The sequence below is a fragment of the Oppia nitens genome, unplaced genomic scaffold (assembly GCF_028296485.1).
Source record: "Oppia nitens isolate AA-2021 unplaced genomic scaffold, nextdenovo-longstitch-racon4-pilon3 scaffold5_pilon_pilon_pilon, whole genome shotgun sequence".
NCBI lineage: Eukaryota > Metazoa > Arthropoda > Arachnida > Sarcoptiformes > Oppiidae > Oppia > Oppia nitens.
The window spans coordinates 3,370,223-3,394,967 of record NW_026533243.1 but is presented as its reverse complement, the minus strand read 5'-3'; the positions used below and the strand labels follow the sequence as shown (position 1 = coordinate 3,394,967).

The 24,745-nt window shown below is 25.0% G+C and overlaps 1 protein-coding gene across 2 annotated transcripts; it reads left to right on the top strand.

The window, feature by feature from the left end:
• The first annotated feature begins 693 nt into the window (after positions 1–693).
• LOC128961849 (protein lin-28 homolog) lies at positions 694–24,745 on the top strand. Of its 2 annotated transcripts, none has more exons than XM_054308145.1 (4): positions 694–939; positions 13,313–13,425; positions 22,151–22,323; positions 24,313–24,745. In XM_054308145.1, exons 1-4 carry the CDS (start codon positions 900–902, stop codon positions 24,704–24,706), a joined length of 720 nt encoding a protein of 239 aa, XP_054164120.1. In that variant the 5' UTR covers positions 694–899; the 3' UTR covers positions 24,707–24,745. The 2 variants fall into 2 exon arrangements, with proteins under 2 accessions (XP_054164120.1, XP_054164121.1); XM_054308146.1 differs by lacking the exon at positions 694–939 and adding an exon at positions 7,427–7,467.

Genomic DNA, 24,745 nt, shown 5'->3' with positions numbered 1-24,745 from the left:
AAAGAAAAAATTATTTCTATAATAAAAAATGTTTGAAATGTATTGGTTGTTATGTAATATAAAAACTACATCCATAGCGGGCCCAACACATCATTTTTAAGCCAATTGTGCCACAGTTTTGATTCATATGGTTTGGCAGTTGGAGAGTCCAGTGCAGTGATAAAGCCATTCCCTTCAAAAGCTACTGCAAACAGTGGTGCCGGTATGTTATGTATGGATAAATAGTATGCTATGTGTGCATTCACTGCTTTTTAAACGTTTTGCCACAAATCCATCCCATTTTGCAGTGATATATCCAATAGAAAATTTTTATTTAGCATTTTGCCAATAGTTTGGGCCTGTCTTCTATGGTCTCCCTTTTCAATGTATACTAACAGTTCTTATAATATACAGAATCTCAATGTGAGTGCATATCACACAATACGGCTCAGGGAGTGAAATGCCGTAACTGTACCAAACACTTGAATATTTTTGCTAAATTTTTAACTAAATTATTTTAAATTGAACATGTGCTTGATTATTTAATTATATAATATATACATACGATATATATATTTGTGTAAAGTGTATTAGCATTCATTATGTATGTATATATGACTGTCTTCATCATTATTATCAAATTGAATCTGTTTTGGTCAACAAAAAAGTGATATGAAGTGATACGACACATGAGTTTAACTTATTTTTGTATATTTTCTATGATCGATGAGATTTTAATAGACTTTACCATTAAAAGTCAAGTTAACAACAATTCATAGCCCAACTTATAAAAAAGATTTACATGTCATCAATCATTTAACAATTTATTATAATCATTGAAATCATGTTTTAAAACATATTTTTGATGAGTTTTCATACCAAGCATAGAGTTGAGCACAACATCAACAACAACAACAACAATGAGAGATACATCACTAATTGAACATCAATTACAAGACAGTAAGTGTTCAAAGTTTGCATCCATTCAATACAATTTCATTAAAACATTTTATTTATTAATTATCTGACTTAAAAATTAATTAAAAAATTTAATTTGATAACCCTTTTTAAATTATTGTGAATRAAGGCTTAATTTTTATAGTTGTTCAAAATTTAAACTTTATTAAAAATTTTTAATATTACACAATATATAATAATTTGTTGAAAGGTTTAATAAATCTCTTAATTTTTATTATTTAATTTTTAAATACTGTATTGTTTTTAAGTTATAAAAATTAATTTTCATAAATCACGCAAATTAGTGAACCAATAACAAGATGATTGATAAATAATTTCGAGAAAATCTTAAATTGAAAATCAATTTAAAATTTATGACCAAAAGAGTCGACTTCTTAGAGTTACCGATGAGAGGCATATTGAGAGTGTATTTTCCAGGAAAATATCCGACACTTACTGTCCTCTCGCTATTAACAGTATTAACAAAAATGCCTTAACTATAGTTTAAACATTTAGGCCCTACAGCTATAACCCTGAGTATTATCACTATTTATTGGACAGTAGACATAAAAATGTACACATCATTTGGTTGAATGCAATTTTAGACAAAAATTGGTACCAAAATAGCTTTTATATAATGTATTTATTATTCCAATAAATTGTCGTTTATTATCCAGATGTTTTCAAATTTTATATTATATATATAGTTTTTAAAGCTGTTTTGTCTAATTATCCAAATATTTTCTGATTATTATCAAAGATGATCAATGAATAGCTCATAAATTTTAATGAAAATTCATTGTTATTAAGTATAATAAAAAATTTAATTACTATATACTGTATGTTACAATAAATATATATAATGTTTATATTAAAATTATAAAAACTGATACCAAGAGACCACTTAACAGAAGCGACAATTTTATGGTAATTAATTTCATTGATAGTCATTGTGGGCTCAGTCATAAAACTATTTATCATATGACCATGTGCATTTTCAATTTTGTCAACTAGCTCAAATTGTTACTTAAAAACTACATTGTAGTGTATGTACTACAATAGTGTGTAGTAATGAAACTATGTAAAACCATATAAATTATTTTTTAATTTAATTTGATGTTTGGCAATAACTTTTAATTACATATTTTTTAAATTGTTAGTTTAAGACAAATAGTAATGTATTGTGAAAATAATTAAATAAACTTAATTAATAATACTAAGTTTTAAAAAATTATTATACAATTTTCTGATGTATTAATATATAATTGATTTCATTTAAATTTCATTTTAAGTTTATTGTGATAAAATATATCCCATCCTATAACTGCAATTCATTATATTTATTTTATCTATCATTCATATCTTAAAGCACTACTGTATACTGTATCTGACTGTAAGTAATATAATATACAGTATATATACTTTAATCATATACTTTAGTATTGTATTACAATGTATTGTTCACTATTATAACAATATATTGAATGTTTCATACATACTATAAACTGTAAATAACTGACCGCATTGTCGACTGTAAAAAACATTTGGCATATAATGGTAGCAATGGTGTCATCTTGTGATTCAAAATTCAAATAACTTGTGGCTATTCAATGACCATTAGACTGTATACTAAACTATAATATAAATTATATAATACTAAATTAATATTTACATTAACTATTATTTATTTATAATTTTAAATATTCAAACTTTATATAAGTATTGCAATATTATTTTATAGAAAATAAAAATAAAGATACTTTTTAATGATAATAATAATTTTATTGCAAGATATCATTTTACTGAAAGAAAAGCTAAAATTAATTTTTATGAACAAAACTTGAGTTAATGTATAAAAAAGAGTACACTTCGCGGATTAGTTGTCTTACAATGTGATAAATATATACACATTTAGATGTTTAACAAAAAGCAAACCTTCTTTTAATAGTTGACTTAATATTAGATCTGATATAACTGTATATATCTTCAAAAGAAATGCACTTAATTTCGACATTTAATTAACTTTTCTTTTTTTATATAAAACAAAATAGTAAAATAGTAAAATTATTTCATCATTATAACAATAATAAAATTTTATTACTACTAAAATAATTACTTATAATTTGATATAAATGTATAAATATTTTTAGAAATTACATTAATAAATAAATAAAATAAATATTTATAAATACAATATAAATAGAAATTTATATATAAAATGAAACATTTGATGCTTTAATTATTTGATTGTTGTGTTAAAAATAGAAATTCTATTAAAAAACAAAATTTTGAAGTTTGAACAAAAAATATATAAATATAATTTTTTAATAGTAAAAATTTAGTATTTTATACTATAAAATATTTTTTATAATGAAAATATTTATTTTAATACTAAATATTATTTGAATATTAAATATTTTACATTTATTTGATATACAAATATATTACAATATATAAAATAATATTTGCTAATTATTATTATTTTCTTAATTATAATTTACTATAATATAACAAAACTTATATGCAGTTTATTTCTACTTTACATAAATTATAGTAAATAACAAATTATCGACATTTATTTATTATAGAAATGATTATTGACTTTTTACTTTATAATAAAATAAAACACTACTATTTTTATAGATTTCACTTTTATATGTGCAATTATTTAAAAAAAATATGAAATTATTATTTAAAATTTATTTTTACAAGTAAACAGTTTTTTATATATGCATGAATTTTAGACTTAAATTTTTGATAAATAAAAAAATAAAATAAAGATATCATTATAAATTTAAAAATTGTAATTTTTGAATATACACAAAACACCCAGGCACGTTTTATTTGATATATTTTTTGCTTTTATTCAGAGAGGGAGTCTGTGCMTGTGTATATATGTRTATATATGTGTATATATATGTGTATATATATGTGTATATATATGTGTATATATATGTGTATATATGTGTATATATATATATATGTGTATATATATGTGTATATATATGTGTATATATGTGTATATATGTGTATATATGTGAATATATGTGAATATATGTGTATATATGTGTATATATGTGTATATATGTGTATATATGTGTATATATGTGTATATATGTGTATATATGTGTATATATGTGTATATATGTGTATATATGTGTATATATGTGTATATATGTGTATATATGTGTATATATGTGTATATATGTGTATATATGTGTATATAATATATACACATATATACACATATATACACATATATACACATATATACACATATATATACACATATGTGTATATACTGTATGTGTGTTTTATGTGTAATGAATAAAAATTTAAGCTTATATAAAAAATACAATTATTATTATTGTGTGATAAACACAATAAAAAAGGCGTGAAAACCCATAGACTCTATGGCATAGTTGTTAGTGTGAACTAAATTTTGGGGACAATAATTCACATTTGACTACCTCTCCACACAAAAAATAATAAAAAAGAGAGCAATAATTCATAAAAAAAAACTAAATAATGAATTGAACACAAAATTTTCACATCACATAAATTTATTTACTGTATTTGTAATAATTTATGTATAATTTTTTTATATAGATTTCAGCGCTCTATAGTTGATATATAATTCAAAATACCCATAAATTATAGTTATTTATTACTTTTACCTAAATTTGTTTACAAAAAAATGAATATTTTCTTAAAATTATATTTATTATATAGTAATTTTAAGATACAATAAAGCGATATTTTTATAAAGAAAATAAAAAATTTAATATTAAAAAACAGAAATTTCTAGTGTAAAAATAGTATATGTTATCTGACATGGATATAAATAAATGACAATGTTGAAATGTTAAAATGTATGGTTTAGTAATACATATAAATTTATATGATTAGGCGCTCCTCCTATTCAATCGATCCAATGGCTACTAAAAGAGCATTAATATTATGTGTTGTGTATATGTCTGGCCTTAAACACCACCGATACTATGGTTTAGTGTTTTTGCACTTCAAGTATTGGTAAAAACTACTATTAGTAATACTCTACTATTAATACTACTACTACTACTAGATTTTCACAATCAATATCTCTCTTTCTCTTACAGTCCGACCACTCATTTACTTGTCTTTTATTTAGTCAGTGTTATGCCAATCGTCACAAACATTGAATAACATTTGATTCTTGAATYAATTAATTATTGAATTTTCTAATTAATATTCATATAATGTTAATATTTGCTATAAATTAGTAGTTAATTAAACTAATTGTTGAAATCTATTATAATAATGAGGCAAATGTTAAGTGAATATATGAAACAACTAGAAATAGCAGTAAATTTCTCTACAATATGTCACTTAGTAGACATGTATCTCATTTCAAACAAACAAATACAAAGATAACGGTAAGTCTAATAATATTTAAAGATATGACTATTTTTAGCAAAACTTTTAAACAGTAGCTTAATTTTAAAATTTTAAAAATAAGCTAAAAATTAGATGTTTTGTTGGTTTGCTAAGTAATACTTTACTAATTGAATAAACAAGACATGAAACACAACACACCGTTAACTGTATGTCTGTGTGTTTTTGCTATAAATTTAATACATTTATACTGTTTTTTGGAAAAATTTTGTTAAAAATTCTCGTTTATTCTGTTACCTCCTACTGATCGACCAAATGCTTGCACACAACTAAGCAATATGTCTATAAAAAGGGGAACTTTAATATAAAATTTGGGGGAATTTGTGGGGAAATGGAGTTAAAAGGAAATAATTTGATTGGTTGTCATTTTATTTTCTGCAGCCAAACAATAGGTCTTTCCTCCCTTTTTTTCATTTCATTTTAAGGCATCGTTGAGAAAATTTTTCAATATATGTCTGCTTTATGTGTATATACCGATATACTATGTATGTTATGAGCTCAGGGATGGGTTGAAAATGTCTTGTRTTGAGTTTGCTCTGTTTCATATAATACACATTTTTCATATTACAAATTCATTTTTGAAATATTTTTAAACTATTTTTATCTAATAATACAACTACTAATTAAATTGCATTGTTAACAATAATTCAATACAATTGAATAGTGATATAAAAGAGATGTAAAAATAATTATTACATTTATTACAATAGATATATGAGTAGAATATAATATTCTAATAATTTACATTGTCATCAATAAATAATTATTAGTTAATAATATGTGATTTATCATTCAATTATTTTTAATATATATATATATATATATATAAAATGTATTCTAAGTAAATTATGAAATAGTTAGTAAATTAAAATAATTTTTTAATTTTCCTATAATTCTCATTAAAAAAAATATTTATATTTCAATACAAAATAACTATTTTAAAACAGAGTGTAATTAACTATATTTTTATTCAAATTCTAGAAAAGTTGCTATAATTTGCTACTATTTATAGCAAATTTTATTTATTTGTTTAAAATAAAACAAATTAGTTGACTATAAATTATTAGTAATTAAATACAATTTTTAGAATTAATGTTAAATTAATTATATAACAAAACTATAAAAACAAAAAATATGATAAATTAAAGAACATTATGTTCAACAATAAAAACAATACAGAAATGTTAGTGTAATATATTTTATAATAACTGTCAACATTTTATTGTCATTTTGATAATTTATTACTATGTGTCTGAAATTTTAGATTAAAACTAAATTACTAATTTTATTTCATTAATAAAAAAATAGTTATTCACATACTGTATATTTTGATGTATTTATTACATGTATATTTTTATGATTACATGTATTTTTAATTAACATTTACTGTATAATAATTTAATCACTGAGCTTGAATACAAAAATCATATGTCTAGAATAATTATTGTTACATAAATATATATTGTTATATAATGTATATACAGTATAGTATATTATTATAGATTATGTATAATAATATAAAAATCAAGATAAAATGTCCAGCTTTGACCACCCGGTGGAGTCACACAAGCAGTTAGGATATGATACAAACATATGGCCATAAAGTTGCCGTCACTACCAGACATGACAACACAATTTTACAGAGTTTACAGCACTTACAGCACATGAGGACCGGCACAAGAATATATAGATCTCCCATTTAATAACAAATAATATCCGACACCACAACACATACAAACACTACACTTAGTGTAAACTGTAAAACACTGTAAAGAAGTTTAGGTTATTAGAGAAATTTAAAACTTAATAACATATAAAACTATTATATCAGTGTTTTGCAAATAAATTGCAATTTAAGAATATTCATATATACTTATTATGTTAATTTATGAATATTATTATATATAATATCAAATATACAGTAAATTTGAATTATAGTCGATTTAAAGTTGATATACCTAATGAACGAAGACTTGTATAATTGTGTTCAATCTATATGTATATTATATCAACTATTGTGTCCACTATTGATGAGACGCTCGTTTATTTTGGACGATCTTAAGACTAAGGGATGTGTGACCACCGATGATGACAATGGTATAGTCAATACATGTTTTGCTATTTTATGCTAAACTCATATTTGATAATTTGTTATTACTTTTATTATTAAATTAAAATTTCAAATATAGTTGAAAATGTATTTTTTGGTTAGCTGTAAGCGTCAATAATTTGAGCATAATTTTTGACATACAATTAGTTTCACTGTTCATATGTTTATTATTTTTGACTTTTATTCTGCTATTGACTCCAAACACACGCCATATAAGACTCGGGCATTTGTGTCGACACATTGAGAGAAAAGTAGTCCTAAACTAAACTATAGAAAGAAAAAGTTTTTAAGAGATTTGAATTTGATTAACATTACAATAGTACGAATGAAACGTTAGCCTATGTTTACATGAATTACAAAATATAATGGCTATGTATGTGACAGTTGTTTGGGAACAGGAGTTTTACAACAGTTTGCACCAAAAACTAAGCATTTGCTAGTTTTTTGAGCTCTTTTGATGGATTACAGTGTAGGCGTTATGCAAATCTATATGAGATGTGCTGATTGCTATAGTGCCCATTGATGGGGACAGTTGGTACTGAGTGTTTGGGGACAGTGGCTCTATGGGGCAAACACTCAAAAGAGGGGATCAAATAAATTGAATGAAAATAAGAGTGGACTCACATTTTACATAACTCTCGGCTTTAAAGAAGCAAAACATATAATCATAAAAAACATAATATAAGATATAGTATATGTGCCACGCGATACACAGTAGAGCTTATTTGAGAGGTATTTGTGGGTCAGTCCTATTGTTACGGACGTGGATAATGGGTCAGTCGCGTGGGGGTTACGAGCCTTTACCGTATTTAGAGTAGTGTCCCATTCAATGCCAAGTCCTAGTGATTTGTCTCAAATATTATATGTTTGTGAATGTGTTGTTTAGGTCATAGCTGTAGACATCAGTGAATGTTATGTCTGTTTTTTGCGAAAATATATTTTGTTATGTTATGTGCAAATAGCGAGCACTCGGCGATCAAGAGATGTGGTGGTCTGCAGAGCAGCTGTTATGAACAACAAAACTCTATTATTGAAGGGCACTGGTCTACACCGGCAAAAGGGAAAAGGGGGTACTATGTGTGCTACAGGACCTTATAACTATATGTGTATATATGTGTGTATTTTGTGGATATGCTATGAATATTTTTGTTGATCTCTCAACAACTCATGGCATACCACGTATAGCCATAACATGCACACTAATAACTACCCCCCCCCCAACCAAACATACTGTACATATACCCGGACTTTAACCCACCATTACTACTATCTGCCCCTTACACCTCAGCTGTCCAAAGCTGACCCCACGACTATCACAATATCCTACTACTAGAAAACTCCCTTTCCTTTCACAAGCAACTTATGGGTGGGTTTTGTAGAAGAGGTTTTTTATTAGAGACCGTAATTATATTTCACTCAATATTCACTGTTTAAGTCAAGTCCACTTTCAGTCCATATGGCAGTCAGTCTCAACACTAGTCTCATACGTGTTGACCATCAATACAACCAGTTTATCCATATTGACCGACAGTTAACAACAATAATAAATATTATTTATAAATAATATTTCATATAATATTTTAATTCACCAATTCATGTATTTATTAAGAGTGGGTGTAATATGACTAATCATATAAGTCCTAACCGTTATCCAAACATTTAAAGTTATTGTGTAATTATCGTCGTGTTGTTTGAAAGGTATGTGTTATATACAGTATTACAGTACAGTATTTACAGAGTAGACTGTTTTGTGGCAAATGTTTTCAACACTTCTTATAAATTTCCTGTTTATTGTGTCATTTTAAATCATATCATTTTTATCATACTATTTATACAACTATATACTATATATATATATATATATATATATGTTATTTTAATCATATAKTAACATGAAATATACTATTTATTACATTAAGTATATTATTTAAAAAAAACTTTGTTAAGTTGTAACATAACCGACTGTTTATCCAATTTTAATGAGCGAAATAATCTATTGATTTTGATGTTTTCATGTTTGCCAAACAAACTATACTTTATATGATATTCTGTATACAATATCTATGTTACTAATAAAATTTTGAAACATCAGTAAATTACTATTGTATAAGCGCTATACCATATATCTATATGTGTGGTAACTTAATGTTGTGCATCATTTGCCAGCCTCCCGGCCCCTAATGTGTGACTCATACTACACTATATAGTTTAAATTCAAGCGTATACTATATTTTATAATAAGCTTTAATGTTATATAGGTTTATAGGAAAAATTGAAAGTTATAAAATTTTTTAGAGTTAAATATAGTATGAATGATATTTTAGTATTTAGTATTAGTCTTTTTAAACTAATGCAAAACTATAACTGTAAGATTATTTTACTTGCAAATAAATATACTAATAAAACTTAATGTAAATGATAATTAATATTTTGATACATTTTTTAAGTGATATATTGTAATAAAAATTTTCTCATTTCAATGCTTAGAATAAAATAAAAAATATTTATTAAATAATTAATGTATAAATCATGTAAATATCAATTAGCATATTATTAAAACTTTATATGACTTAATAATACTGAAGTTYAATAAATGACATCACAAATTATAAATATATAGTAATTATCTCATCAATTATATTTTCAAATAGCTGTTGAATGTATAAACATATTTTAATGTCTTTTTAGATAAGTAATAATAATAAATTTTAGCTATAATTTAAGTTATACTATATAACCTTAAACAGGTTTACAGTATATAGATTACTTTAAATTTAAAATACTAAAATTAAAATTTACTCTCAAATTATTAGAAATAACTAATACTTGAAACGATTTATTAAATTTAATTGAAAATGAATTGTTATATTTAATTTGTTTTTAATGCATAATTTTTTAATTACCTTTTTAAAATTTTAATTGAAGCAATAAGTATCTATTTAATAAATTAGACATATTTACTATAATTAATTTTACTTAAGATATATTTATAAAAAAATTAATGGAAAGTATAAATGTAAACTTAAATTTACAAAATATATCAATACTTTTTATGTTGTTTTTATCATATATTACTGTTATTATTATTACATTGTTTAATACAATACATGCATATAATGTATACTGATTTGTAGTTAATTTTTTATTTATAATAATATATTTTTAAATTATTTAGTAAACTTTATATGTTAAGTGTTTTAAATTATGGTATATTTATTGCTTGATTTGTTTTTGTTAGATGTGTTARGTTTATCAAGATTAGTTGATGCCGTCATGCATTAAATTTCAATAACAATGTGCATGAAAGTTGATTTTCAATTAAATTCAATTAAATTGTTACCAATGCATTAGCCGATAAAAATAGTCAAAACATACTACTATTTGTGACAAATTCACATTTGATATATAAAATATWTTWTTTTTTGTTATGATTAGAGTTTGTGTCACTTATTAAAAGCAGAAAACATGACTTTTCACTATCATAATCTCATTTGCCTATCATAATGTATTGTCAAACAACAATCAGATATAAGTTTTGTCATTTTTGTGCTAACTTTTTCAATAAGAAAACATCCATCCATTCAATTGTAACTATATTTTTAATGCCCTATAGTGATAGAAATGACTATTTTAGTATTAGTATTATATATATATGATTGTTTGAATTTATCTGATCAATAATTTAATTCAATTGAGATTGAGATGAGAAATGGACAAATAAGAGATATTGTAACTGAAATACTATATACAACAAAAATAAAACATTTTATTACACTTTCATTAAAATAATTGCAAAGAATTATATATTTTTAATGATATATATGTTTTATAGCAATTCATTATTTTGAAACTTCATTTATTTTATAGTTAATAATAATTTTTTTTATCGTATATGTACTTAAAATGTAGCTCTAAATTGAAATATCAATAATTTCCATTTAATGACAAAAATATTTACATAAATATGATAAATAATATACCGTAATATATTTATGTACATTTAAGTTTATTATAAATATTAGTTACAAATGTATTATAAACTGTGTATTAAAAACTAAAATATTTTATATTATAGATAATTACATTGTATGATACAGTACTTGTAAATTACAGTATACTGTGTATATATTTAATTATATATATATATATATATAGAATTTATAAAATTTATTTTAGATAATAATGAATTTTAATTATAAGTATTGATACACTATTAATATTGTTATTAATTGTATTATAAGAAATTTAAATATCTAATTTAATATTAAAAATTATAAGCAGAATATAAAATTGAATATCCGAAATTAACTGAAATTTATATAAAATTGACGCCATTTTCTATCACAATTCGTATATATAATTCAAAAAATTGAAATCAATATTAACTTTGCTTTACACACACTCACAAACTTTTACGATATTAAAGCGAAAAGAGATTAAATTATATATGCCTTTAAAAAAGTATAGGTCAGATCCTATGGCCGGCGCACGACAAACATCACTTCAATGGGAGAGAATAGTAAATGAAAGATAGATAGACAGACAGACAGACAGACAGACAGAGAGAGAGAGAGAGAGAGAGAGAGATAGTGGGCACTGCTTTCMCATATAAAATTACTTTCAATTTGTTAAGCGTAGTTTTTTTCACTTTTTATAGATTATATTCAGTCATAAAATTATGTAAAATGTATTTTTCTATACATTTCAAAGACAATATCTGAATAAATCAATTATTWTTTTTAGCAAATGTCTGCACTTTCTATTTATTGACTATTTATTATTTTTTATGATTATTATGATTTTTATTTTGACATAAATTATATTTTAATATAATTTTATATTCATTTTTAATATTGTTTTTTGATCGTCAGTTTAATTGAAAAGTGATTTCAACGGCACCCATATATTGAGATATATAGCAATACAACTGAGACATTATAATATGGTTTTATGCAAAAACATGATAGATATGATGATAGGTGTATTGCGTGTAACCGGTGCACGCAATCACATATGGCTCCATGTGCTTTCGTTTACAGTACCGGCACATCTATATAGTTATGTATACATTATAAAAAAGTATTAACAAAACATTAAAGTTTATATACATAAATTTATATTTGATTTTTATTGCACACTATTGTTATAGATTTTTTAGGTAAAAACTAAAAAAAAAACCAAAATGCACACTATTTTGTTACAAAATTGTATAGTTTTTATATTTGTATATTCATTGCTTTTTATCATCCCTCCCCCTTATCTCAAAGATCTACTCCTAGTATATATTTTTTATTTATATAGTCAAATATATAGTGAAATAATATAATACAAATAATTGTGTTGTAAACCGGCAAAAATCATATTGTGTGGTTTCTCATATTATTATTATTATTATTATTATCAATTGAATTTTATTTATTCAATTTAAATATTATCGTAAAAATATATTAAAAATAACTAAAATTAAAATTATTTATCAATAATCGAAAATGATATTATCAATGTATAAAAACTTAAAATAACATTAAACATAAAAATATTTTAATATAACAAAAAAAATTATAGTTTATATGTCTCATCTCATAAAAACTAAATAATAATTATATTCTTTATTTTTACAATATAATATGTGTACACAAATATTTTTTTTWAAAATTTACAAATGTTGTCAATTTGAGTCAATTATAAAAGTTGTTTTCTATCTATTGGCAAAATGTTTAGTATTATACCCCATATTATGTATCATTTGTCTACTATTATACAACCCTACATATTATTCACTGTATGTACTTATTTATGTTGTTTTTGTTGTCTGTTTGCCACTAATTATAGGGGAAAACGCCGAAGAGACCAGACGTAGGGGTAAATGCAAATGGTTTAATGTAGCAAAAGGATGGGGTTTTATCACCCCTACCGATGGAGGACCCGATGTTTTTGTTCATCAGGTATGTCTTAATGTGTTTATATATATATATATATTTTAAAAATATTTTTTACTTTTAAGCAATTCTATAGTTTATTCTATATATACATTTTGAGTACATTATATTGGAATTCACAAAATTTATATAAATAAGTTATATAATAAGCCATTGCCTCAATTGAATGTGTCTTAAACACCAGTCATCATATAAAGCACTGGCTTTTCAATTGCATTCTCTCTATGGATGAAATTACATCCAAATGCTTCACTAAATATATTCTCTAATACTGTATATATAGCACAACAAACCTAACAACACACACGAATATATATATATATATAATACTAGAAAGCAAAAAATAAAAGTATAAAAATATTATATAAAAAATTCTGAACCATTGACTCAAAATTGCTTTTTTGCAAAAATTGCACCAAAATTGCGCCAATCGTTTGCAAACTTGAGATAAGTTTTAGAGTTATCTCTTTCTTATACAATACTATGCAATGTAATAAAAAACGATAGCTTTAGCGCACAATTGATTCACATATTTCTAGTAAACTCTCTCTCTCTCTCTCTCTCTCTCTCTCTCTCTCTCTCTCTCTCTCTCTCTGTTTCTTTTTTTCTATTTATATATATACATTTTTATATATAATAATAATAGTTTTATCAATAAAAAATATATTGTATGTTTGTGTGTATATATCATACATTGGCTCAAACTTTAACTCAAGAGAACAATATAAAGGATACAAAGAGTAATATAAAAGTTTAGTAGTGAACCGATACACACATTCAGAAAATTTGAGATATAAATCGGTTTTGTGTTAAATTATATTAATTAAGTGCGAAAAATGAATTTATTTTATCGATATATTGTACAGTATATACTTTATATAATACAATATATAATATACACTAAATTAAAACCCATTGAATCAGACAGAAACAGGGATATGGATTGAAACAAACAAAAATGTTATCTAATATTTATTGATTAGAAAAGTGTCGGACAATCCCTAAATCCAAAAATTTTTGCGAAAAGCTCTTCAAAATAAAATACAAAATTCTTCGTTAATGTCTTTTCTGAACTGAATTTGTCTTTCTTTAGACTTTTGGGTTTTTCACTTTATTTCACTTTATTTTTATTAGTCATTTCATTGCATCAAAATCTCTTTCCCCGTCAACTACTGTCCCCTTTTTCTCTCCCTTTTCACTCATACTCACGGCATTGGCTGACTGTTTAGTAATTTTCTATATATATATATATACTGTATATTTTTATATATATTTTTATTTATTTTTTCTCTAAACTTTAATCTACTTCACTCTAGAGTACAAAATCTCGTTTCGCATGCCTTTGCCGTTTGAACATCAGGTCTCTTGTTATACATCTCTCTCTCTTTCTCTATCTATCTTTATCTCTGTCTTTCGTATATATTGAGTATAGTTTGAACATTATTTTTTAGCATCAATAGAGCCGTACAATTGATAACTTCAAAGTTAAGGTTTTATTATTTTTATTTCATTTTGGGGTGCATTTGCTTTACAGCTTCATTATGAAAACTTTTCATTAAACCAACAAAATGGTAAAGAAATACAGTTTCAAATAATGAACACTTAGAGAGAGAGAGAGAGAGAGAGAGAGAGAGAGAGAGACGTGGATTAAAGTGTAATTGAATGTAAAGCGTGAATCTAAGATAAAAATAAATTTTTGATACAAAATAAAGTTAAAGCAAATTCTATTTGATTTAATTAATACAATAAATTGCTACAAAACACTCACCTTATAGTGAAATATAAATAGTTAATTTAAACTAAATAATTGTAAATTTAAATTAAACATTATTTATTAATAATACTTTAATTAATAAAACCAGTATTTTTTAATATAAATATTTAATATGTAAATTTTTGAGTAAATGTTTCATAGAAATCAACTTAGTTAACTTTTTTTACAATGGTAATAAAAATAATAATATTATTGTTATTGTAATTTTTTACTTTTTTATCACTAATGAAAACACTATTTTAACACATTTTTGGTGTTCATTATTATTCTCAACACAATATATGACAACAGAAATGCCAAAAAAAAGTGAAAATATAATAATAAACATTAAATGGTTTTCTTTGTGTTTTTACTTTAATAGTAACACATCGATTAAATGAAATTTTTGTATAACTATTAAAATTGTTTTTTCTATTAAACAAAATACAAATATTGTGAATAGGGTTTGATAGGATTAATTTAATATAATATATTTTCCAATAATTTTTATATTCCCAACTTTTAGAGCATATTATATTATGTGTTATTAATAATTCAAATAACTCATAATCAAATAAATAATAACTCACAATGATTTTATTGAATGATGAATAAAAACTTTGAAATTAATTAATATTAATATTTTTACAATTAATTATTTTATGTTATTTTTGTAATTTCCTTTATAGAGAAATATTCTGATTTAAATGTTAACAACCCTTTTATAATAAAATCAATTCTTTACGCGACTGTAATGACACTTCACTGCAAAACTAAGCAATATTGCATTTTATCAATATTTTTATTATATAACTATATATTGTATATAACTATGTGTTGATAAAAACTAATGYTTTTTTCAATTTTCATAGTAAACTTTTGTATATAATAATACAATATATATATAATAATAATATATTTTCTACGATTTTCTCATCTTTTATTTCCTTTTCTATCATATAAGTGATATAAATATAATTCCTATGCTTTAMCAGTAAATCTCAAAACACACACACATGACTATAATGCATATAACTGAAAATTACGGTCAATACTATATGTTTTGTATATCTTAAAATAAGTAAAAATATATATTATATAAAAATAAGACTAAAGTAAAGTAAAAAAAGAAAAGTATAGTATAGTGGGGGCTGTCATATAAAAAGTGTTGTAAAAGTGATAGGGATTGTCATAAACGCTAAAGTCTGATAAATTGAGAAAATAACGCCTTTAGGATATATGTATTGCAGCAGAAATTTCTACTGAGAGACAAACTCAGAGAAATTTTGAGAGTATATACAATATATCGTCAAATTTTTTATCACACACACTGCAGGCTAACTAATATTATAGTTTTTACTTATATGTGTTATAAAAGTTGGCTCACTATTATTATATCATAAAATTGAAGAGAGAGAGAGAGAGAGAGAGAGAGAGAGAGAGAGAGAGAGAGAGAGAAGTAAAAAGTAAACCTTAAATATAAGTTTTTGGTTATCAGGAAATTCAAGATTGAAGAGAAAAATATACGTAAAAAATTACTGTTTTTTATATCAAAAAGAAAGTCGTATAAACTATACGACTATTAATTTAAAGAGCATTTGAGCATTACTTAGAGTTTGGCACCGGTATGTTATTTGTGCAATTGATAAATCATTGGAAAATAAATTATTAAATGTAAATATTAAAATCTATATAAAATTGATATACAGTAATTAAAATTAAATAAACTTTATATGCTTATAATAATAAATTTATATTTTTCTGATAAGTTTCTGCTACTTTATTTAATGAATGAATTGTTGTTTAATTGATAGAATGAGCGCATAGATGTGTGTATGTGTGTATGTGTGTATGTGTGTATGTGTGTATGTGTGTATGTGTGTATGTGTGTATGTGTGTATGTGTGTATGTGTGTATGTGTGTATGTGTGTATGTGTGTATGTGTGTATGTGTGTATGTGTGTATGTGTGTATGTGTGTATGTGTGTATGTGTGTATGTGTGTATGTGTGTATGTGTGTATGTGTGTATGTGTGTATGTGTGTATGTGTGTATGTGTGTATGTGTGTATGTGTGTATGTGTGTATGTGTGTATGTGTGTATGTGATGCAATATGGTATTTGAAATTTGGCAAAAATTTCATTATTCATTTGGTCATTGCATTGGATTAAAAATGATTGTCCTATTTGTCAAATGATTACTTTATAATCTTTAACAAACATCTCTCTCATAGTATAGTATGTCCTTTCTTACAGTAACTCGTGTGCTGTCATGCGGACTATCTATGACACTAATATACACTATATATTATATATATATATATATATATATGATATATCCTGACCACTGACTAACGCATATGTATTGTGTGTTAAAATTGTTAAGTATAACTCTTGAATAGTTACGGCATGCATACACACACACACATACATACACAYACACACATACATACATACATACATACACACACACACACATATAAAGTATATATATATATATATATATACACGCATGGCTTGACTTTGCTTGGATGCCAAATCTTAGGCATTTAGTCAACTTAAGACACAAACAACAAAACTTACATTTCAAATAAAATCTATAACTAAAACACAATTTATTTTATTAAAATCTCGACAAAATTAAGAATCCAAAGAAGGAATTAAAGCATTAATAAAAATAATACACTTTTTTCTATTTTATCTATTCATGCATTTTATAACACATTTTTTATACAATTATTTTTGGTGTCTTAAACTCTAAAAACTAATGTTTTTATATACTTAATGCGCTCAAATAAACTCAAATGACGACACATATACTGTTTATATACAGTTTGTAAAAGTCATACATTTATATATACATATATACATACATACTTTGATATATGTAACTCTATATTTAACTTTTTATACTAATACTGTATATCTATCTACTATATTATGTTTATATAGACAGTGCATAGTTTATATCATACATTTTATTTCACTAATCTGTTTTTCATCCGATTTTTTCCAATGTTTGCAATCTTTATTTTACTGAAATTTCTACTCAAGTTTTATATAAAAACATTGATTTCTCAAAAAAGCAATTCTCTCTCTCTCTCTCTCTCTCTCTCTCTCTCTCTCTCTTTCTCTCTCAATAAAGTAAAAGCTAAACTTTCTTTGTTAGTGAATTTATTTCTCTCCCCTCTTTCAATAACACTATCTCCAAGTGCTTGTCATCCCTTACATTCAATATAGCAAATACATTGAATTTGAGAGATACAACGTTTACTTAGTGCTACTATTGATGCAATGCATACATTCATACACACGGGTATTGATCGATAAAAATATATAAAACATGTATGAAATCAAATCTCAATYTTTTTTTTTGTATTTTAGAGTAGACTTTCAACTTATTTTTTATAGTGTAGGTTTGTGTAGATTTATTCTCAAAAAATACCGAAATATACTATTATTAAAAAGTGTTTGTTATAAATTTTTGATTATTAAATAATTATTATATTAAATTCATAGAATTATTTTTATTGAAAACAGATAATATAATTGAATTGTAATTTTTTATTTAATGAAAATGTAATATGAATTTTACTTGAATTATTTAACTGAATTGAAAAATCCCGATCAACAACGATCCCAATAGGACAGGGATTTGATTGTATACTCTAATTTTAGAGTCAGTATTGATAGTATTGAATGCGTGCGCACAACAATTTTATAGTGCGGTATAAAATATATAAAATTTGTATGTTTTCTACTAAAAAACTGCAACTCCCTGTACTGTCTCTCTATTTTACGGCATTCAATTGCCAACAACCACTCCTACCATCTCTTCTCTCATTTCTCCTCTCTCTCTCCTCTCTCTCTCTCTCTCTCCTCTCCATCCCTTACTCTATAAAATTAGGTTTTGTTGCTATAAATTTCAAAATAAAAAATATTTCAAAATGAAGTCTAAAAACTTTTGGCATTACTATTGGTTGATATTAAAGCCATTCACGTATTAGATTCAGTAATACAATCTTGACTTAAATTATGTAATCTATAAATACAATAGCTATACATTAATAAAAAATAAATAATACAAATAAGATATGTAGTTAATGTACATGTTTTTCACGCTTATAATAATCATAATAATAGTACTAATGATAATAATGAGTATAATATTAGGAAAAAAAGGTATAAAGCATTGTATGAAGTATAAGATGAATGACATAATTATATTATGAGCTGACGATAGAGTTAATGGTTTTGTTATTCTTGTCGTTTTGATTATCAATTGTATGGATAATATCTGACTAATAATGTCTATACCATTGTCTAACATACTATCACTCACTATAACTAAGTATTTATTACACACATATTGAATACATGTGATAGACAGTGGTATTGACCGGCACTGGTATCTCATGTGGGATTTGTCTGAGTGCTGGCATTATTTGTGAGACTCATTCGGAAACGACTTGTTTTGTGCCAAATATATACTTCTTGTGCAACAAAATTCATGATTACATTGATTCATATGTTGTTTTGCACTGTATTGCAGTGTTGCTGAGCTGTCAATCAGTCAATGATGATGTTGTTGTTGTTGTAGTCCACTGCCAGTGCCGGAGCATCGCCTCTATGGTGTTGTTGTATATGTTTCTTATAAATATAGTTTGCTTTTAAGTTAGAGAGTAATTGTTATTTATTGCCTGCTTATGATGTGCTTCAATGGTTGCTATAACAGGGAACAGGACTTAAATATTTTAGTTTGCAGTTGACTTACAGCCAGATCTAAGCAGTGTTTGTCTCAATTGTTAATATCTACACTTTTTTTAAGACTTCAAACCGAAATGTGAAATGATTTAAGATTAGATGTCATCTGACTTATGGCTTTGCCATCAAAAATGCTATATCTGTGGCACACATTGTCTCTCCGCTATAAACGGCAATTCATTCCCATTTTAAATGGTCACTACTAGTTGTATACTAACTATAATAAACGCCACACAACTTCCCCCTGTTTTTGGCACTCACTCTTACACTCACTCATTGCTCGCTCTCTCTCTCTCTCTCTCTTTCTCACTCTCACCCACTCACTCACTCACTCACTCACTCAATGTATGACTGACTCTCCCTCTCTTATTGACTCACTTAGTGATACCGTCTATCTTAAGTCTCCATAATCTAAAACTGACCATTAGATGGGTTGACTGTAGAGCACAAACTATTTTTTATTATTGTTATATTGCAGTGAATTATGACTTTTTTCTCTAACATTAACTTTACTATAAATTGAAAGATTTATATATTATATAATTCAAGTGAAAAATAAGAGAAAAAGTAATCAAATTTATTTTCCTTTATTTCTTTTATTATAGTTATTACAAAAATGAAAAATATTCAAACATTTTTTATTTATTGTTCACCGTTTACTTTATCATATTGGTTCAAAATTATTTATTAAATTATACAGTACAATAGAAAATAATATATTTGCTTTAATTCAAAATTATTTTTAACTATAAATTCAAGTGTGTTACCATAAATATTTTTATTTATCTTTCAAATTAATTATTTTTGTTCATTTTTATCTATTAATGTATTTTGACAAAAAATTGATATTATATATCTATATACAAAAATATTTTAGTTAATATTTTTTTCTGAAACTTATACGATAATTATATTGGTTTGTTTTATTTATTATTTTTATTTTTAAGTTGAACATAACTTTAGTATGTTTTAGTAATGATAATGATTATCTACAAAATGATATTTCTATTTGTTTTATAATCAAAAATATTTGTTATACATTAGAGAATACGACAAAAGCACAAAATTATAATCAATTGCAACAAAAATTATATACTTTTCTTGTCTCTCACTTTCTATTAAAACAAATGTTTGGATATTTTTCTGTTGCATTATTTCAACACTAATTGCAAAAACAATTCAACTCACGTTTTGGCAATAATTTTAAGATCAAACACATGATGAAAGTTACTGACGAACTGATACATTGACAAAGAGAGTGAATGAGTGAGTGAGTGAGAGAGAGAGAGAGAGAGAGAGAGAGAGAGAGAGAGAGAGAGAGAGAGAGAGAGGAGAGAATGAAAGAGATTTATATACAACTTATGGTTTCTAAAGAAAAGATTGAATGTAGAGACAAATGCGGCGATATTTTCAAAAACAGTATATTTTTATTTTGTTGCACAAGAAAGATGTTACAGAAAATTTAGTTATAAGACTGACAGCAATTCACAGATAAAAATAGTTAAGATTTGTATGATTTGGTCATATAATACATATCTGTATTTCCCATTTGATTTCAATACAACAATTCTTTCCGGAAATAGTTTTCCACACATTTATATGTTGTTTAAGAATATATGCTTTATATATATGTAATAATTATATTCTCAGTTCATCTATGAGTGCCTTATTGTGGTTTCAGACACCATAAGAGAGGTCGGTCTCGTGTGTGACACGTGTCCACAAAAATGCATTCAAGTCTTCCGGTAATTCTTAAGTGAGGGGAGATTCTCATGAAAAGGAACCAACACTTCCTCCATATACTCCATACACATAGGGATCTCTCTCTCTCTCTCTCTCTCTCTCTCACACACACACACACACACACACACATACATACATACACAAGACAGCACATACACTTACTCTCCCTGACTTTCTCTTATCTAATAATTGTTGGTATCATTACTTGTATAGTTGTGTGAAAGTAATCGTGAAATATGTTATTTATGACTATTTAAGAAACACGATTCCGTACCCCACACAACATCATATCCCGCCTCCTAAGAGTGCTTTTTAAACAAATTTCAAAATATATTAATAAAAATAAAATAAGCCGCACTCATTGAGAGGCTCATTATAGTAAAATAAGTTTAAACTATTTGCAATAAATGTCATAAAGTAATAATAGATAATAATAATAAATTAAAATAATAATTATTATTTTTATAATTATAGTCTGTCATACAAATGGCTGGATTTCGAAGTCTGGGCGATGAAGAGGAAGTGGAGTTTGAATGCAAAGTGTCTGACAAAGGATTGGAGGCAACAATGGTTTCGGGAGTCGAAGGATCAGAATGTAAGGGATCTAATAGGCGACCCATGTCTAAGAAGAAGTTCAAAAAAATAAGGTATCGTTAATTAATTTTGTTGTTGTTATTGTTAGTTTGTATAATAGAGTTTAATATCAATTTATTATTTATGTATAAAAGTTAAGTTGCAATTTCAATCTATTATATGTACATATATTGCAAAAATAATATATTTTAGCGAAATGTCAAAAATACTTTTAATAAAAACAAATTCACATAAAATGCAAACTGAAAGCCACTATAATTTATATTTATAGTTGACTTAAATATGACAGCAAAACGACAAATATTTGAAAGTCTAGTTTCTCTGTAAAATCGATAACACATTCACTCTCCCGCTTCCCATTAGTTTGCATTTTGAACTTCTCAGCCATTGAGCGCACCGTTATGTTAGCAAAGCATTGTAGGGACTGAACAATAAAATTTATATATAGTCCTCCCCCGCACAGTTAGCTTAAAAATCGATATATTTTTGAATTAGTTTTCCAATAATTCCCGGCACACACACACACTTATACATACACACAACTATTGTGTGTTACAGGGATTCAAATTATTAAAGTGAGTCTGTCTTTGGCATAAATAAGAGTGAAGTCGCCATTACTTTAGTCTCCCTCAGCTCTCTATTGTGTATTTGCATTGTTTGAAGGGTACACCCGGTCATCAATTGAGTGCTATGGAAACTGACCAACAGCTGCACTGTTGCTAAAAAATGTATTGCTATATAAACTACTTTAGACTTAAATATACTTTTTTATATATTGTTATGAAATCTCATTTTTCAGACACAATATAAATAGCATTAAAATTTTATATACGAGTCGAAAGAAAAATTAATTATAAGCCATAAGTTTTCTATTTTTATACAGTAATATAAAATATTTTCAAAATAAGATATACGACATTGTTTATCAGTTTTTAGTTTAATCTTATTTATAATCAAATAATTTAATATTTCTAATTTGCAATTATTTTCCAATTATTAGATATTTTATTAGAAAAATATTAAGCTTTTTATTTAATTGTTTTCATGTTTTTTTGTATTATAAGTATATGAAAACATAAAGATCATTAAAATTATCATTAACTATACATGTATTGCATCAGTGGTTATGTTTTTATATAAAATAGATTTCTATTAATTTTTAAAGATTGGTTTAGTTTATAATTTATTTATGCAGTTAATTGATTTGTATAAAAGGCATATTATATTATACTATAGTATATAACAATATACAAAAATAACAATAAAGACTATTTTAGAAATTTGATATTTTTTATGACTCCTAATTCATTAGTACCAAAAGTTAATGCTTTTTATATATATATATATATATATATGAATATTTTACTAATTAATGTGATACAATTTTATTATAGAAAAAATATTATAATTGATTTAATTTAAATCAAACATAAATGATATAAACATTTTATATGAAAAGAACTAATATATCAATATATAGCATATTGTATATAAAATAGTTTTTTATATATGATAATAAAGGTATTTAGCATTACATATTGTATATTGAAATGTATTTAGTCAAATAAATTTTAATATCAGATGATAAATGATTATACAATAACTTGTATTTTAGAGTACAGTACATGTAAATTCAATAATCATGATTGAAAAACACAGCTGAAAAACATGGGAGGTGTCAATAATGGTATAGACATTATAGACATTTAGACAAACAGTATAGACATATGTCAGACATTCATGAGGTGTGGGTCCCATAATCAACAATATTATCGATTTGTATTTGGTTAGTTTGCTTAATGGTAAATATAAATAATATGTACAATAAATTACTATATATGTCAAAAGTTTTTAAAAATTTTTATTATCGGTAATACACGAGACTATATTTACAATAGTGTTTTAATGGTATTTTGAAATTGACATCAAAAAAACTAAAAGAATAATCTTTATAAACATAATAATTATTTAAATCGATACTTATATATATATATATATATATAATGAATAAATAATAAGTTGTGTGATATAAATTGGTACAGGTGTTACAATTGTGGTGAGTTTGCCAACCATATCGCATCCAAGTGCAATATGGGTCCACAACCCAAGCGATGTCATCACTGTAAAGATTCGGAACACCTAATTGCTGACTGTCCTAAACTCGAGGAAAAGCGACTGATAAAGAAAACTAACGGCAAGTCTAGTAGTGCCAGTAGTGGCAACAGTACTAATGGTAAGCAAAGCAATGGTCAGACCAGCGGTGAGCACTCAGAGGAGGAAAGTATACTGAATGCGGCGGAGACGGCGTCGTCGAGTTCAGAGAAACATCTGTCTGATAGCGGTATCGGCACCCGAAGCTCAGGAAAGACTCCCACCACTGATGATACTAAGTCTGAGTCTCCCGTTTCGGATGGCAGTCGAGGCCGCGATGTTTAGACATTTATTACTTGATTTTAATCAAAATACATATAACAA

Excerpts from the sequence above, each read along its gene's own strand:
- LOC128961849 (XM_054308145.1), top strand. The coding sequence starts at position 900 with ATGAGAGATACATCACTAATTGAACATCAATTACAAGACA. Across the intron at positions 940-13,312 it reads TGAACATCAATTACAAGACA|GGGAAAACGCCGAAGAGACC; the intron begins GTAAGTGTTCAA and ends CACTAATTATAG. Across the intron at positions 22,324-24,312 it reads AAGAAGTTCAAAAAAATAAG|GTGTTACAATTGTGGTGAGT; the intron begins GTATCGTTAATT and ends AAATTGGTACAG.